General features: G+C 37.2%; 1 protein-coding gene across 3 annotated transcripts; it reads right to left on the bottom strand.

Moving 5' to 3' along the window:
* On the bottom strand, positions 1–18,052 carry NDC80 (NDC80, kinetochore complex component). Of its 3 annotated transcripts, none has more exons than XM_027675759.1 (18): positions 17,947–18,052; positions 15,686–15,943; positions 15,135–15,221; positions 14,267–14,390; positions 13,973–14,145; positions 12,691–12,793; positions 11,767–11,856; positions 10,459–10,552; positions 9,214–9,320; positions 8,247–8,391; positions 7,771–7,976; positions 6,581–6,733; positions 6,216–6,305; positions 5,224–5,316; positions 3,715–3,845; positions 3,128–3,230; positions 2,032–2,773; positions 1–1,831 (listed from the first exon to the last, which is right to left on the bottom strand). In XM_027675759.1, exons 2-17 carry the CDS (start codon positions 15,784–15,786, stop codon positions 2,651–2,653), a joined length of 1,923 nt encoding a protein of 640 aa, XP_027531560.1. In that variant the 5' UTR covers positions 15,787–15,943; positions 17,947–18,052; the 3' UTR covers positions 1–1,831; positions 2,032–2,650. The 3 variants fall into 3 exon arrangements, with proteins under 3 accessions (XP_027531560.1, XP_027531580.1, XP_027531571.1); XM_027675779.1 differs by having other exon boundaries at positions 15,686–15,796; positions 17,947–18,033; XM_027675770.1 differs by lacking the exon at positions 17,947–18,052 and adding an exon at positions 17,806–17,869.

Here is an 18,052-nt window from a genome sequence, read left to right as displayed (position 1 = left end):
AACAGGCTTAAAGAATTTTATTGAATATAAAAATACATAAACTTAAGACACATTAAGTAAACTGTACAAAAGGTACATTTGCAATAAATGAAACAACTGTATCCATACAAAAGCAAAAATTTACAAATGACTCATACTACTGAAATGTGCAGGTGCCATCGTACATTCTGATTAAGACTTTACATTCTGATAAAAACAGAAACAAAAGCAAAAGCAAGAGCAGTAGTTATGTTCTAAGGCTTGTTGTCTACATTTAAAAGCCACATTCCAGAACACAAAAAATAACTACCTTACTTTCAATATCACAGAGGAGCCATGTTCAAGAAGAATTAAAAAATTCCCCCCATTTTAAAATTCTGAAAACATTACCTAGTAAACATTGGCCCATGTTCCCATGTTATATTACATAGTATTTTACAGAACCTGGGACAGTGCTAAAGTCAATTTAGCTCAACTGATGTCCACACCAATAGTTCAGCCCAATAACAAAAACATGTTGCCAACCATACAAACATGCATTTTTTTTTAAATGCCCAGACTACTTTAATTTCAGAACATTAGCGAGTACATGAAGGAAGGTTGTTGTGACCTCAGTTCTTTACCCCATTACCACTGGGTTAATACTAGTCCTTGGAAGTGCCATTTATTTTGCTTTCAATTACTCAGTCAACTGACTACTCCACATGGCAAGGAACCTGCAGACAGCTAATAAACACAAGATCAGTCAGTTATAGAAGCAGAGACAAACAGATATCAGGTAGCCAAGTGAGAGCATAACCCCTTCTGTATGGTATGGTTTACAGTTTTTCTTAATTAGAGGAGTATTGTTTTAGATAACAAAAGTATTAGTAAGATCACAAAAGCAAAAAGTTTCTAAAGAGAAGGAACTGAGATTCAGTAAGGACTAGGCTGTTACCAGAAAAAAACCCAAACCCCAAGACTTTGTAAAGGTAAAAGGAAAAAGAGGACAACAGAAGAAAGAAGTAAATCTACCCACCTGCCAGAACACTTTTAGAGCTGTCAAATTAAACTTCCAGAGTATCACAAAAGAACAGGAAATCAGGATCTTAATGCCATCATTATCATAATATCTGAAACAAAATACTCATACCAGAACCAGAAGATTCTCATGCTATGTTAAGGACAACTGAATTTAAAATGCATTCTGCAAAAATAGCCTAGACTTAGAGACAATTCAGTTTTTATTTGCAGTCTGTGTTCACATGGTCCAAATTAAGTTTTGTCGTATATCCTAGGGATCCGTGTTTCTTTTAAATATTGTGCCCAGTTATAGAACTAAGGAGCAGCTTCCTTTATCTATCTGCTGCTAAAAACTTTTTAACAACTGCAAAGTTGTTTTTATCATTGTATATTTGAATCAATTATATTTATCTCTGAACTCTAAAAACAACACTCAAATATTTAAATATTTTTATTAGAAAATACCATCATAAACTAAACTATCCAAGACACGAATGCTGGGGTTTATTTTTTTATTTTTCTTAACACAAAATTATATTCAGAGTAGATTATAGAATACTACTTCCACACAGCATTCCACCGATACATTTTTTTCAATGTTTTTGGACTGGAGGTCCCCATACTCTAATTTTATTGCTACTTTCCTGGGGAAGAAAAATCAAATAGTCTGTCCTACTGGTTGAACAAACAGAATGCAGACACATTTTAGACCATTTTGATGTATGTAACATCAGCCAAACCAACAACTAATAAGACATACAGCCAGAATTCCTGTGTTGTCCTGCTTAGAGCTATCTCTGGCATATATCTTCAACAAGTTCAATGCAGTTTCATCTGGGATCATAAGCACCTAGAGAGAGATGCTGCCGGAGCTCGGGGGGGGGGTTTCCAGGCAAGCCCGGGCAGCCACCACACATCCGGGCTCCAGGGGGGGACTCCCAGCAAGCCCAGGCAGCCACCATGCACCCGGAGCTCGGGGTGGCGGGGGGGGCTTCCAGGCAAGCCCGGGCAGCCATCACACACCCGGGGCTCCAGGGGGTGACTCCCCACCTAGAGAGAAAACTTTATTTTTGAACTACTCTTTTTTTTCCTAGACTATTTACAAGACTCCTGTATAAGTATTATGGTCATGTATGTGCCCTAAATGCACATGTATACTATGAAATGCACAAATTATACTCTAGAAGGGAAAGCATAACTTATCAGTTAGCAATCTGGCACATTTACAAAACCCACTAATTATTTTTGAATAGCACTATTTCAAGTTGTCAGTACCCTCTGCATTTGTGCTGCCACTTGTGGTTCCATCTTAATTCCACTCTGCCTTGTTATTTTAACAGGTTAACTCTACTTCTGTTGTACTGATATTCCCAGAAAATGATTTGATTGTAAAGAAAAAACAAAATGCAGTTGTTTCACACTTGTTCTGTCACAGATGTTTGTAAGCATATATAAGATTTTGTAAGTAGGAAGTGTAAGCAAAGCCTTTTTTAAGAAAATGCAAATTTTTTTTTTAATTCTTCAACGCATCTTCAAAACAAAGGAAGTTCATAAATACTTTCTTAAACTTAAAACTAGTTTCACTGCTAAACATCAGAAGTACCCTCCCTTTTAGAAGGCCCCATACCATTCAGAAATGCAAAATTTTCATCTTCACTTTTTTTTGTAATTACAGACTTTCAGCCTTCTTTTTATAACTGTCTAGAATTCTCTTCAAGTCTGACAATAGATCTTCAGACATGAATTCTTCATAATCTCTCTCATTTTTCATATTCTGTTCATCAAGGTATTTCTAGAAAAAAGAGTTACAGAAAGTTTATTAGGTCTATCATGGTCTCTGATTCTGCTAAAGCATTTTAAGCAGTTATTGCACAGGTTAGGTGATTTCAGTTAAAAACTTTTCTGAAAGACGTCTACCAGAAGCAGGTTAAACCTGACAGGATGTAACTGCTGAAATTTAATGATCAATGCTGATTATTTATACCAAAGGTTTTGTCAAATTTAACTAGAATCTACGGACTCAGTGCAGCAGCTAAATAAGTAATACTTGGTAGGAAACAGTAAGTTCTGATTTCCATGTGTTTAACTGCAGTTGCACGTCTCTAAGAGATTTGATTCTGAATATAAAATTTACAAATTTACTTACCCCTACAGATACTACATGAGTACCAATCACTTCTAAAAGACGACTCAAGTTATCAGCAGCTTTTCTGCTCTCTTCTGTTGTTGTTTGCACAACGACTTGATATCTAAAAATAGATACTCAGAAAGTCATGTCTGTAACTACAAAATAATCATCAAATCTGATTTATTGTCATGTTTAGCCACACTTTTTTCTATTACTATTAAATTGAACCAAGTTAGATTTGTATATTAATACTCAGTTTAGAAGAATGGACTGTATTGTGCTAACCATTGTACCTTAGAGTCAGAATAGTATTTTCAAACTTTAAGGTATAAAATCTAGTTGTCACATAACTTAGGAAACAAACCAATTTCCTTATTACAACCATATATATATATGAAAAAAATTACGTGGAAAACAGGAGTTCTGTTAGAGCAGACAAATATTCTAGCAAAATACCGTTGAGGAGAAACATCCTTTAGTTGCTAACTTGTGAAATTAATATAGACTGAGATGGATAAAAGCTGAAACAATTTTATGTTAGGATTCAAGAGAATATCAGTAAAAACCAAAGTAAACTAGGCAAACTTTGAAGGTATGGGTCTTACTGTCGTTGGAGATCATGCAATTCATTTGTGGCTTCACTGAGACCTTCATTGACACCACTCTCAAGTAATTGTTTATGCTTCTTTAACAATTCCAGTTCATTTGCACATTTTTGCTCTTCTTCTTCTAATTCCTGTAATAAGAAGAGGAAAAAATTGCATAGCTTGGGAATAATTAGAATTTTTTCCTCCTTTATATTACCTGATTGCATCCTGATGCTTGAATTCAGAATTCACAAAAGTAACTCCAAGCTCAGAATTAAATAAAAAACCCCAGAGACATCCCTCCCAAACATAAAGTTTCAGGTATTTTCTGTATCATCTTCCTCTCAGAATCAGCCTAACCTTCTCTTTATTCCTTTAATCATATTTAAAGGTCTGTGTTGCAGCAATCTTCCCTTCAAAGTTAATCTCAAAAAGTGTTATTTACATACTCTAAATAATTTAGAAATGGCACATCATGAGCAACTCTTTCTAGGTTAAAAAAATAAAATCACATTTGAGTACAAATTCCAAGTAATCATCTCTTCAAGAAGAATGACAATGTTGATACTATATTTAATACAATTAAATCCACAAAACCATACAAAATTCTGCCATCAACTCAAGATGCAGTTCTGGTAGATTCTGAAACATGATTCCTCAAAATAATTTTAATACTTAAGTCTTATGGACAGCATTTTAAAAATCACATGACTGTCTTGTTAGAAACATCCAGTTGCGGCTGTGTATTTTATGAGCTTACCTTTAGAGAAAAGCATATGCAACAGCATAGATCAAAAGCTAACTTTCAAGTGTTTTTGAAAACAGTAAGCTAAATTAATTGCCTTTAGCCACCTCAGCAGGTATTGGCAGTAAAACAGCTCTGTTTCATGGCTACAGCACAGGGGTTTGGATTTACAAGTGCATATATGCTAAACACTTAGTTCACAGAGCATTTTTTGCTAGGGCACCACAGCCCCACCAAAGCCATGCTGTCAGAGAAGTTGGGAGGTATTGAAGCAGCCACTTAGTTGTTAAATCGCAAGTGAGGAAAGGGATTAAGGACTGTTCCCGTGCTGGGGAAGGAATCAATCAATATATTCCTTGGTCAATCAATATATTCCTTAGTTTTTAAGGAAACTAATTAAACATGTTTACTAAAACCTGTAAATGTATTCATTATATACAAATTGATTAGACAAAGCAGACTTTGTTAGTCCTAAAATCTCCTTCAAGCACATGCTCTGAGATATCCTGAGGTCAGGAGATGATTGCTGCCACTTTTTTTACTGGACGTAGTGCTTCATGATTTACAGGATCTGCTAACGTACAATGCCAGATTCTCTTACAAGAAAGTGAAAACAGACTCACTTAAGGTAGCAATCAAGTACTTCCGAAAAGAATGACAAAATCCTGAAAGAGGAATGGAAGAAGGCAAGAGCAGAGGTCCAAACAAAAATGCAAACCAAAACCTTATATATAAATACAAAGATTAAGGATAAATTGTCATCACTCTGTAAGAAGTTTTACCTTAAGCTTCTGATGGTAAAGTTCATCCAGCTTTTCAGCTTCTTCTGTCAGCATTTTTACACTGCTTTTTGCATCTGCTACCATTGCATTCACCTAGAATGAAAACATAACCAAGGAAATACAATTCAAAAGAATTCCAACCTATAAATCCATGCCATCACAAACAACACCTGGTAGCCCTGAAAATATTTAATCTAGGCCAGGTTGGGATTGCATTAACTTTCTTCACAGCAGCCTGGATTGCGATTTGATTTGGATAAGGGGCTAAAACAGCGTAGGTAACACACCAATGTTTTGGCTATTTCTGAATAGTGCTTGCACACCATCCAAAGCTTTCTATCCCTGCCAGGGCCCCTCACTGAGTATGGTAGGGACAAGCAAGAGGTTGGGAAGGCACACAGCCAGGCCAGATGGCCAGAAGGATATTCCATACCATCATGTTCAGTAATAAAAACCGAGGGAGAGGAAGAATGAAATTCTCCTTCTTCCAATCCACCCTGAACCCAATATTGCTAAAAATCTTCCTGATGACAATTTGCCAGTGATGGTAAGCCACACAACAGACTGCAATGGGCAACTTATTAAAAACAAGTATTACCAGTGTTTATGGTCAAATGTATATAAACTGCATAAACTTCAATGCAGGGAATACACAATATTTCAACCAATGGAAAATGACCCCAATTCTTAGAAAAACTTTTGGGTTCCCTCATAATTAAAGCAATTTTCTCACAGTTTCTTCCCCTCTTTACTTGCTCTCAAAAAAAACCCCAAAACCAAAAAACCCCAACCAACCGACCAAAAACACCAAAAAACCCAACCAAACAAAAAAACCCCAAAGAACCAACCAACCAACCAAACTGCACAAACCCGAACCCAACAAAACCAAAAAACAGCCCACCACACCATACTTCACCCATGCAAAAGGGTCAAATGGGACCAGCAGATATTATGTTTGGTATCTTAGTCTTTATCTTCACTAACCAACACACCTGTTCAAGAGCATCTTCCGAAGACATTTTCCGTTCAGTAGCTTTCCTAATGTCTTCCTCTGTCTGGTTTATGATCTCCATAAGGGGAGCCTGTAATATGCATACAAGAAGATCTGGCTAATGCGACTTGTTAGTTTGAACTAAGGTGTACCCCATTACATCTTTTCTTTCTCCTGTTTTTATTTAGGCTGCTGTACTCTCCAACACCAAATTTTCTTCATATGCTACAATGTAGTTGTGGCAACTCATCACAGAAGCTTTTCAATGAAGTTTCATTGTGAGATTGAGAGACCTTTCCAACATTTCCAAAGAAACACATCTTTTTGTGAGCGATAACAAAAGCCTTCAGTGTTGGCTCTACTTACATTGATCTGGGCTCTGTATTTGGCTAGGCAGTTTGGTCCTTCCTCAGGATTAAACTGGATCTCGAAGTTAAAGCCTTTGGAATTCTCAGCACTTACTGGAATTAATTTCAGCTTTCGAGCCAGTTTATGATATTCTGCCAGTTGTATTTCAATCTGTTCAGAGGAGAAGAGGGCAAAAATCATATGAGACAGAAGGGAAAAGCTTTGCAGAAAGTATTCATATAGTACTTTAAACAGGTTCCTGAGTTGCTATGTACAGACACAATTCCATGTTACACCACAGTATTCAAGAGTATGTAATGACAGTCCAGCAGTTTGCTGGATTAAGTGCTGTTTTATTATTCTTTCAGTTTGCTCAGCAAGGTTTCTCAGTGTGTATGGCTGACACTGAATGGTTTCATCTGCCATATTTTTTCCTGCCTCAGCTTTTTGAGGACTAGCTGATAGGGAAGTAAAAGCATGCTTAAAAATAATACTAAACCAAAGTTCAGTCATCATGTTGACATGCCTTCTCTCTTTGGTTTTGACAGGAAATGCCACATAGCCACATATCCTTGTAACAAACTAACTTGAGCATACCTCTAAACAAAGCTTATTAAATGCTCTAATTTCTAATTAATGAGTGCTATTTATATCCAAACACTAAAGAACCTAAATATTTTTTCCAGTTTTATGTGCTTCATACTTGCACATGAGGAATTTAAGTTAATACCAAGTGCTTGACACTGTGAAATGCAAAATATATTTGAAATCTTTTTATCTAGTTCTCCATGTGGCAAAGCAGAAGCTTTTAAATCCCATCACTTACAGGACTACACCTTTTCATTCTGTTTGTAGGAATTGAATTTGGCCCTTAAAAGATATTAAAACTTCTACATAAGGGATTAACCTGGCCTTAAACACATGCAAAGATATTGATTCAAAGCACTATTTCCTTCCCACGAAATCGTAACATTAACCTGAAACTTCTTGTGTTATCAAAGCAGTGTCATGCTGATATCATCAAAGCTTGCAATGCTATAGCAGTGAGAGCTGACAGTGGTGCATATTCTAGCTACATCTCTTATGATGCAGTTTAGCCTGTAGTTAGATTATTTAGAAAAGAAGTCAACAATAGTTCAAGTCCCAAGTTTCAGCTTGCATGATGAAAACTGATAGCCAGCTCTCAGTGTAGTGGGGTTTTCACATACCGCCTCTTTATTCCTAGCATATTTTAGCTCTTCATTCCACAGCTGATGTTCTTCTGCTTCCACTTCCTTAGTCAGCTTTTTAATGGTTTGCTGCAACTCATTTCTCTCATGATTTATTCTCTCAATGTCCGCAACTGAGTACTTTTGGTTGTCAAAGATGTGCTGGAGCCGGGCATTCTCCTGCTTCATTGCTTCTACTTCCAATTCTAAATTCACAAAACATTTGTGAAACAGATGTAAAATACCACTCTGTGTAGTTAAACCTAACATTTGTATTTTATGAGTAAATAATATCTATATTTCATTACTCTAGTGTACAAACAGATATTACCCAAAAAAACCCTCTTTATTAGCAATGCATTTTGGAAAGTTTATTTGTAGCATCATCATCTCACTCTGTCCTAAAGCTGAGAATTACAAGTATTTTAAAACTATTTCTAGCTTCACTATCCCAATTGTGACCAAGGCCTTCTTACTTGCTGTCTCAACTTCGTCAGTAACACTTTCCATTTTTTGATCAAGGATGGCTATATGAGATTCCAGATTAGCCAAATAAGCCTGGTATTTCTGGACATCTGCTTGAAGAGACGATTTCACATTTCGTAGTGTTACTCTGCGATCCTAGTGATTGGGTGAAAAGAATAACCACTGTTAGATTAATATAAAATAATTACTCCACTTTCCAGACAAGACAATAGAGTAACTGGTCAGAACAATGATATAAATATAAAATTAAAGGACTTTAATAAATTTTTATCTCTGTGACAGCTGAGTCAAGTTAAGCATCTTTAAAATAACAACAAAGAAGCCTGAAGAGATTCTTGCATTTCACTTTTAAGTCTCTGATTTGCATCAGGTACTGCATTGAGACAGTTCTTACTCCACATAATTCACAACTTAAGTATAATAATACAAAAAACCCAGGTAAAACTAGGGTAAGGAAAGCTGGAAATACAAACAGCACATTTTGCACAGTAGGCAAGAGTCTCCGTTTGCCAGCTGCACAGCTACTAACCCATTTTTAAACTCATGTTGTACAAAAAGCAGAATCCATGTTTTCAAGCAAAATATTTTCCCTAAAATGTATTGTTACCACTGAATCCCAGGCATCATACCAACACATTTGGAAAAGATAATGTTGACATTCAGAAAGAAAAGGTGATTCAAGTACCTTATTAATATTTCAGTCAATACAAGACCTTTTTACCTGAAAATATCTGCACATTATCAAACAAATAGTGACCGAAGACTCCACAGAAAATGCCTTGTACTATAATGGTATACAGTCTGTAATAATCTGACCTAATTAAAATCTCAAAGCACTGAAAATAACTTTCCATTTGTTGTTATGTATCATAAGTATCTTCATTTAATAGTGACAGTAATGGTCAATAATATAAAATTCAACTCCAGCATGTAAACAGACAGAGACAATTTACTAACCGGCTCACTTTCCTTTTCTTTTTCTAGTCTTGCAATCTCTTCCTGAAGTCTTTTGTTGTCAGCTGCTAAACCTTCTATCTGGGATTCATCTATATTAAATAAATCCTCTGGGGGAGAGGGCAAAAGGGTGTAGGGTTATAAATTAATATAACTGAATATCACCACCTAATCTGAGCTTTAACTTCAGCACAGTAAATACCCATTATCTGGACAATTATTTTACACTAAAAAAACCAAAAAAACAAAAAAAAACCCCAACCAACAAATCCAGTAAAAAACCCCTTTCATTACAAAGGCAATAAACAAAAATCCCCAAACAAACAAAGACAAATGAGTTTCTCAGTCTTCATGTCATAAAAGAGCTCAAAGTTACTCCCATGAGGTAAGAGTTTCCAAACTCTCATATAACCCACACTGAAAGGATAGAGGTTGTTAAATAAGCTTTATCTGTTCCAGCTTCAAGGTAGTCTGACTTGCATACTCCTTTCTCATCCACATGCTTCCTTGTCTCGAGACATCTTTTCCCTTACTTGGCCCTTAGTCTTTGCCAAACAATGGCATGATTATTTTTTCCTGCTAATATCTAGCAACAACCTGCTAGCTTGTTTCCTCTCCAGCTGATGTCTCCAGCTTGCAACAAAGGGTCCTTAGTCTGGCTTTTCATAGGAGGGCACAGAAAGTAAGAAATGTTTTTCTTCCTGGTTCTCAAATTCTGTTTGTATTTCTGTAGCTGGTGAAATGAATGAGTCAATTTCCTACATCCCTGAAGACAAACATGAAATCATGCATGAAGCATGCTGAATCACTTACGGGAACCCTAAAAACAGAGTTTGGAACTCTTGTAGACTGTTTTCAGAGCTTTCAAAAGTTGAACTTTCTTACTTATCAGATTGCATTCCTCCAAAAATATTTTTCTTTTATTCTTTTTTAAATGTTAACTTTGTCAGACAGAAACAAGAGTCATCTGCATAGAATTTGCATCTGAAGAAACTGTATACTGGTTTTCTGTCACAAAGCCATTAAAAACAACAGGGTGACACAGGTACAGCTGACAGCAGATCATGACCCACCCCTCTGTATCAGCAGCAATGTATATTAAAAAAAAGAGAATTAAGTTGAAGTAATTGAGCAGTACTTGGGAATTTCAGGTTCCCTTATCTCAGATTACTTTCACTTGTAAACTGAGCAAACCGATGCTAAGGGAAAGAAACCAGTAACACAAATAATTAAAACTTGAAAACTTACTTAATTTTGACTGCACTTCTGCATCCAATTCTTCAAAAGTATCTCTCCCTTTCATGAAAAGCTCATAGCACTTCACAGTATAGTCCATGAAAACCTGAAAAAAATTTATAAAGCTTTCATCTCAGTAATTCAAAGGGCTGTAAGATGGACTTAAAGAGACAAAAAAAATCTTTCACTGTTTTGATTGTTCTTCTGTAAAATTCAAGTTTTTTCCTCTCTTTAAACACAGAATGCCAACAGATTATATTCAGGCAGGAGGAGGCATCTGTAATTCACATTAAGAAAGGTCTGGAAATACTTGCTATATTTTTCTGAGATATTTAACAAGGATAGTAGATATAATATTTAAATTTTTTTTATCTTGAAGCATATCACTCTCTCAGGCTAGTTTATGGAAAATGTAGGTCTGTTTAACAGACCTCTTCAGTAAATATGACCATTGAAATTCAGATGTGCAGATGTCAGAGAATTGATCTGGAAATAAAGAAAGGTTACCCAAAGAGAATTCACTAAAGATGTTAAATTACAGATCTTTCAGAAGCAATTACATCAGTACTGTAAATTTTGTATCAACATATATCTATACATATCACTGTAGAAGTGCACATTTAGTTTAAAAGCATTTTTACTCGTCAACTGTTAGGTTTGTAATCTTAGTCCAAAATTATGATTTAACTTGATTTTTGCAATTTTCTAATTAAATGTTGTAGCACATTATGCAACCCCTTCCAAACACCTGCTGTGAGTTAACATTGAGTTAAATCTGAGTAGATTTAAGAAAGCAAGCTGTTGCATTTTTAAGCACCTGACTTACATTGCCACCCTATTTTGTGGCTTAGAAATGAAACTTTACAACCAAATTTTATATAGTAAACTGAGTAGATATTGGCAGAAGCCACTACATTTATAATTAAATCACTGTCTTTATGCTGTACTGCTGTTAATCTCAAGAGACTCAAGTGTTAAAACAAAACGTACCAGAAACCTTATTAAAACAATAAACAAACAGCATAATAATTCCCTTTCTCCACAGAGGAGAATGGAAAGAGTAGCTACTTGGAGAATAAGGCATCTCAGTTTAATACCCAGTCTTCACCAACAGACTTGGCCATGATGCCTGCTTAGGAAACTAGTTGATCAAGCCTTTTATGTAAGGCTACAATACTTCCTAGAGAACTCTGTAAATATAAAACAGAACAGAATCTATAAATACAGTTTCAATTGTTGTGTCACATTTAAATTGCGTTGTGATAGCATATGGCAAAATTCATCTGAACAATTCTGGTTATAATTTAATTTTTACTATACCTTATTATGTACAATTCCATCATCCGTCTCTCCTCCCCAGCTCTGTCCCTCCTCAAATGATGGTGCATTTTCCCTCATGGCAGTGTACAACTGAAAGGCACAGGTGCACATACAAAGAGCAAGTGTGGAAATATCTATTAGTTTTCATGTTCATTTCATGTCCATTATAAGAAGCAGAGTAACACTGGATTAGGATTTCAGCAAAGCAGGTTGTAATGAGCCTGTGTTTAGTTGACTAAACGCACAGGTGAAGAGGCAGGAACTGGACATTCAACACTGCCAAGTTGTCTTGCTAAGCTGAATGTGTCTTTTCAGCATAAAGGATGGGATTTTCATGTATGCCCAATTCAGCAGTGGTGAACTTCTGTCACAGATTCCAAATTTTACTCAGACCTGAGCTGGCAGCAAGAAGAATTACCACTATTAAAAAAAAAAAACAACACCACCAAAACCCCCCAAAACTAAACAAACTCCCCACCCAAGCACAATACTCTCCACTCTGTATAACAATCACAAGACATTTGAATAATTACAATTGAAAATTCAAAATTAGACTTCAAATTTAGGAGAGAATGGTAGATGTCACAAGATATGCACTGAAGGTAATATGAATCTTCAGTGATGATACATAAAATGTGAGAAGTTAATGGGTATGTATATAGGCCAGCATTTCCCCCCCTTTTTTATACAGGAATTTGTCTAATACATACATTTAAAGAAATATAACATGAAAAGCTCAGTTTAAAAGTTACTAGAAAGTAAGGCTAAGGGTTAGCTCCCAGATGACAGGTAAGAATGCCTATTGTTTTCTTTTCATAAGTATCAAACAAGGAGATTTGTAAAAAATATTTATGAGATTTGTATTAAAATTAACATTTCAAGCCAAAAAGTGGAAATATTTGGCTTAAGAAAGACAAATGTTACCTTGACACAATCAATTAACCAAACCAAAGCTGCCACTATCTGAGGCCAGGTGTGTGGTGCTCCCACTGTGTACAGGGAGCTTTTTGACAGAGCAAAGGGGTACCTACAAGGCCAAAGAAAACACATTTTTAGTAGCTGTGGCAAACTGTGACGAAAACAAACCAGCACATTTTGCAAACAAAGCAGCACATTTTTATATGTAGATGAAGGCGCAGAAGGAAGAACAAACTCAATTGTAGTTTACGCTGTACATCAAAGGAAATAAGTTGAGTTCTTACAGCACTATTTCATTAAATTATCATGGGTTTCTCACTTTATAATTCATAGAATGTCTTGATTTGAAGGATACCCATAATGATCATCAAGTCGAACTCCCTGCTCCTCATAGGACTGCCTAAAACTAAACCATATGATTAAGAGTATCATCGAGATGCTCCTTGAACTCAAAAAAGACAACTTACAGTGAGTTCTCAGAATAAGTCTTTGTATCCAGGATTACACTCTTGGTGCAGCAGAATGTAATCTGTTTCAAGATTTCAAGCTACGTCAGCTGTTTCAAATTTTACAGATTAATATTCAAGTTTTGTTTTAATTAATTTAATTAAGAAGGGAATGAAACAGATTTACACCTACATCTAAGGAGTCCTTCAGTGCTTTGACACCATCACGGACTCAAATCTACAGAAATAAAATACACTTCATTGGTGGTTTTTAATGAGACTGAAAATTCCCCATTATCAACAGGCAGAGGAATTTCTTTCTTGGAGAGCATTGGGGGGCATTAATGATTCCAAACACTGAACAAATTCAGAAGTAAACCACTCAGCTACTCTGTGTTTTTTTCACCTCAGCAGTTATTTTCGTTATTTGCCCACCCTGCTTTGAAAGCAGAATGAGAGAGATTACAGGAAAAAACACATCTTAAACTAAATTAACTGGATCCAGCATTTTGGAATTTTTAGTTCTTGGATTCTAACAGCATGAACAGAAGGGTCTGTAAAAGAAAACTCTGTTTGTCTTTCAAAGGTTTACACAAAGATAATCAATTAAATTTTACATTACAAAGCAAGCTTCCAAGAGCCTATAGTTCTGCAAGTTCAAACATAAAATGCATAGTAGATCCTGAAAATCGGAGTGTAAACCTAGAGCTAAAGTGAAGCACAATGATCACAATATTGTACTTTCAGAGTCTCATCTGAATAAAGAAGCCTATCCATTCTCCCCAGGTCTCAAGCAGAATCTTATCTATTTAGCACAACAGACTAACAAATAATCATCTTACCCAAGCTCCTTAAAAATTTTGGGAATTTCCTCTTCAAATTTTGAGTCAGGCAGTTCATAAGAAGGGCAGAGAAACCCATAGATAAAAGTGAAGATTTTTAAAAAGTCCTTAACTGATGGAGACTGTAGCGATTTCATGGAAACATTATGGGCATAACCATTCTCAACCAGAAACTACAAAAAAAGAAACATGGCATATTAGTCACTAAATAGAACCTGAAGTTGAAACCAAGGAAGTAAGTATTTTTATTAGCATATTCTATGACTAAACATTCAGAATAAGTTAATATGTTACCTCACAAAGCTGCTTGATACATTGTTGGATGAATGCCTTATCTTGGAGTGGCCTGGGATCCTTTATCTTTTCTGTACCGAACACACCGTACTGACTGTTGCGTGACCCTCCAGTCACACTAGCTCTAAGGATAAACAGTAAATACAGAACAATAAATATAAAAGAGAAACTCTCTTAATGTTTAAGTCACTAAAATTGCTATTTTTATGTTTCCTTTGCATTTTTTATGCAAAGTGATACCTGAAGGTCTCTGTATTTAAGATGATTGGAAAAACATCATCAACTTGGAAACCACAATGCACATGCATAACAAAGGGATTACTGAATCCTAGATGAATATTTTCCTCATTTTTTTGAAAGGAATAAATTTTTTGGAGCAAAAAATACTCCAAAGATGAAGATAAAATGATGTAGGTGGCTGAAAATAAAGACTAAAATATTTAAGAAATATTTAAAAAGAATAGACCCCTGCAACAATGGGGTCCTATGAAAGAAGACACCTGCAAGACATCCAAACACAGAAAATTGTGAACTAAGCAGAAAGATTATAGAATTTTAGAAGGTTTGTATCTTAGAGAAAAGAAACCAAGGCAGAGTGTACTGGAGATGTCATTCTTCCTTGAACAGGAAAGTGTATTGAGGTGTCGTGCATATCATTCCCAAGAGAAAAAACAGCTCCCAAAGCAATTCTTACTCCACAGCATTATTGCTTAGTGACTAAAGAGTGGAGGAAGGCAGACCTGAAGGTCTCCTGGCCTCAGATAATTATTCCCTATAGTGAAAAATCTGTCAAGATAAAAAAATGACAAAATTATGTGGGAGCATTATTGTTTTAATTTACAGAGCAGAGAATGAAAGTTATCAATACCTTTTCCCAAAAATGCTTATTTTTCTTTCTGAAGTTGCAGATGTAGGTCTGCTCATGCTCAGCTTCCCAACGGCACCTTTGTCCATCCTGAGGAATAGTGAGGAGGATTCAAGTGACTATTTCTACCATCTCACCTTTTGCTCATACAAGAACTATAAACACACTCGTATAAGCCTAAGCACCTTTATCGCACAGCATCTTAGAAAAGTCAACCAATTTTAATGCATTATTTGTCCATTATCAAAACTACTTCTGCAAGAAGATTTATAGAGCACACATTTTCTATACAGAGGCACCAAGCCACCACTTAACAAGCATGTTAGAAAATATGTTACCATTTGAAATGTGTCACAGGTACACAAAAAGATTAAAGGAAGTCTTTTTGCAGAACTGCAACACTTGTGCAAACATCCTTGGTTGCAAGGAACTTTCTTCTCACTGTTTCCATTTTTTTCCCCAGTTACTACTCACACATGCAAATACACTACAGTAAATCTCTTCAGAATTAGTTTTATGTAGCTATTCTTGGCAATATGATCAGCAACACTTACATCTGAGGTGTTTGAAGACCCATCTTGTTGTTGTCCTGCACTCTCAGTGCCATCATAGATTGCCGACCGCTGCTTCTAGCGATCTTTGAGCTTCGTCTCATTGTGACTGAACTGTAAATCACAATCCCTCAGTATCAGAAAATCCAGGATCTAAGAGTATTTGTCTTTTTAAACTCCACAATGATTTTCTGAAGGATCAGAATAAGCAAGTAGAACTGTACGTTGGATCAAACAGTGTTTCCAGAAATACTGAATTCTCTTTAAAAAAAAAGAAAAAAAGTGATTATGTTTGTGGGGCGAAGTTGCAGCCCGACAATTGAAGTTTGAGAAGTTTGAGGTATTGCAAAAGTTAGGCCGTGTTCCATGGGAACGGTGGAGCTAATTAGATAGTTTCCATGGACACAGCCTTGAGTTGCAAAGAGTACAAGGTTGAAGCTGTTTGGTAATGTGCAGGTGCTGAATTCCTGGATGTCTTTGTGAGAATATGTTTATGTTGTGTGTGTGGGAAAGTAGAGGTTAGCGATCTCAATAAAGGCTGCCTGCTGCGCTGAGCAGGCAGACATCTCTGTCTCATCACCCTACTGTGTCTCGTGACTTCATTGTGTGTCGTGCGTCTTTCTTCCCCCACGGACCAAGACCTGACGACAGTTACCCTACGACATATGTTAGACTCCAGAAATACATAGCAGCAGCCACAGTCTTTTAAATCAATTATTTTATTGATGAAAGTGTCAGTGCTTGTTCTAAACCTACTATTTTGCCTTTTTTTATATCTGGGCATTTCTAACCTACAAGTTCCACAATCAAAAAGGCTTGAGAAATTTTTCAGTTCAGTCAGCTACACTACCATGACTACTGTTTCCAGTTCTTCAGCCCTTCATCTACTCCTGAACTGCTAATTCTGAGCCTGCTTATTCATTTTGCAAAAGATCTTGCAGTATCATAGCATAATAACTGGAAAACCTATTCTGAAATAATATTATGGCTCTCTTCAGACTACACACACAAAATATAAATCTAACTGGAATATTAATACCACCATCCCCAAAGTGACATTAAGTGGGAATCTGAAGTAAATAGAACTAACTCTGGAAAAAAACTGCCAACTTTCACCCTCTAGAGAGGATCTATTTTATTTGTGGGACGGCCTTAAGTGACTGAATTATAACTAATCAAAAAAACCTCCACTACAAACATTACCAAAACACATTATCAACATAAACTGTGTTTCATTTCGCTTCTAGTTCCACTGCTCACAAACCATGGTAGAGGTTTAGCTCAGGTCCAGTTCATATGGTAGTGTATCCATGACTTCACTGTCTCTGGGGAAGAAGCTGCATTATTCAATCACTTTAACAGGGACCCAACCGCAGACAGATTGTTTTCACAAATACACCAAGTGACTAGTTTCCCAAATCACAGACTCAATGAGGTTGGAAAAGACCTTTGAGATCACCAAGTCCAGCCTATCAACTAGACCATCCTGTCAACTAGACCACAGCACTAAGTGCCACATCCAGTCTTTTTTTGAACACCTCTAGGGATGGTGACTCCACCACCTCTCTGGGCAACCCCTTCCAGTGTCTAGTCTGTGAAGAAATTCCTCCTGGTGTTCAACCTAAATCTCCCTCAGCACAGCTTGAGGCCGTGCCCTCTCCTCCTGTCGCTGGTTGCCTGGGACAAGAGCCCGACCCCACCTGCCTATGATCTCTTTTCAGGCAGTTGTAGAGAGGGATAAGGACCCCGCAAGCCGCCTTTTCTCCTGGCTAAACAACCCCACCTTCCTCAGCCGCTCCTCATCAGAACTGTGCTCCATACCCTTCACCAGCTTCGTTGCCCGTCTCTGGACTCGCTTCGGCACCTCAACGTCCTTCCTGAATTGAGGGGCCCAGAACTGGACACAGCACTAAAGGTGCGGCCTCATCGGTGCCGAGTACAGAGGAACAACCGCTTCTCTAGTCCTGCTGGCCACACTATTCCTAATACAACCCAGGATGCCAGAAGAGCAGAGTTTGAGCAGAGATTTAAGAGCAGAATTTGCTGCAGCCAACACGCCAGCAGGGAATAAAAGGGGAGGGAGCGCCCAGCTCCCCCGCTCACCCTGACCGTCTAAACCGTACCGAAGACAACCAGGGCAGCCAGCGCGGTACTCGCCACCGCCTCACGGACACCGGCCCCGGGGCGTTGTTGTTGCTGCCGCCCTCCCGCCTCCCCTCAGAGGGAAAAGCCCGCACCGCGGAGAGCCCCGTCCCAGCCGTTACCTCCGGCACCGCCGCCTTCCTCCTCCTCTGCTCAAATTCAAATCCGCCCGCCCACTACGTCACGCAGCGGCTCGTCACAAGGAATTGCGTCACGGCGGAGCAGGGG

This window comes from Neopelma chrysocephalum, unplaced genomic scaffold (genome assembly GCF_003984885.1).
Source record: "Neopelma chrysocephalum unplaced genomic scaffold, ASM398488v2 Primary Assembly neopelma1_22, whole genome shotgun sequence".
NCBI lineage: Eukaryota > Metazoa > Chordata > Aves > Passeriformes > Pipridae > Neopelma > Neopelma chrysocephalum.
Note: the sequence above shows the minus strand (reverse complement) of the source record. Positions and strands in the feature narration are given on the sequence as shown.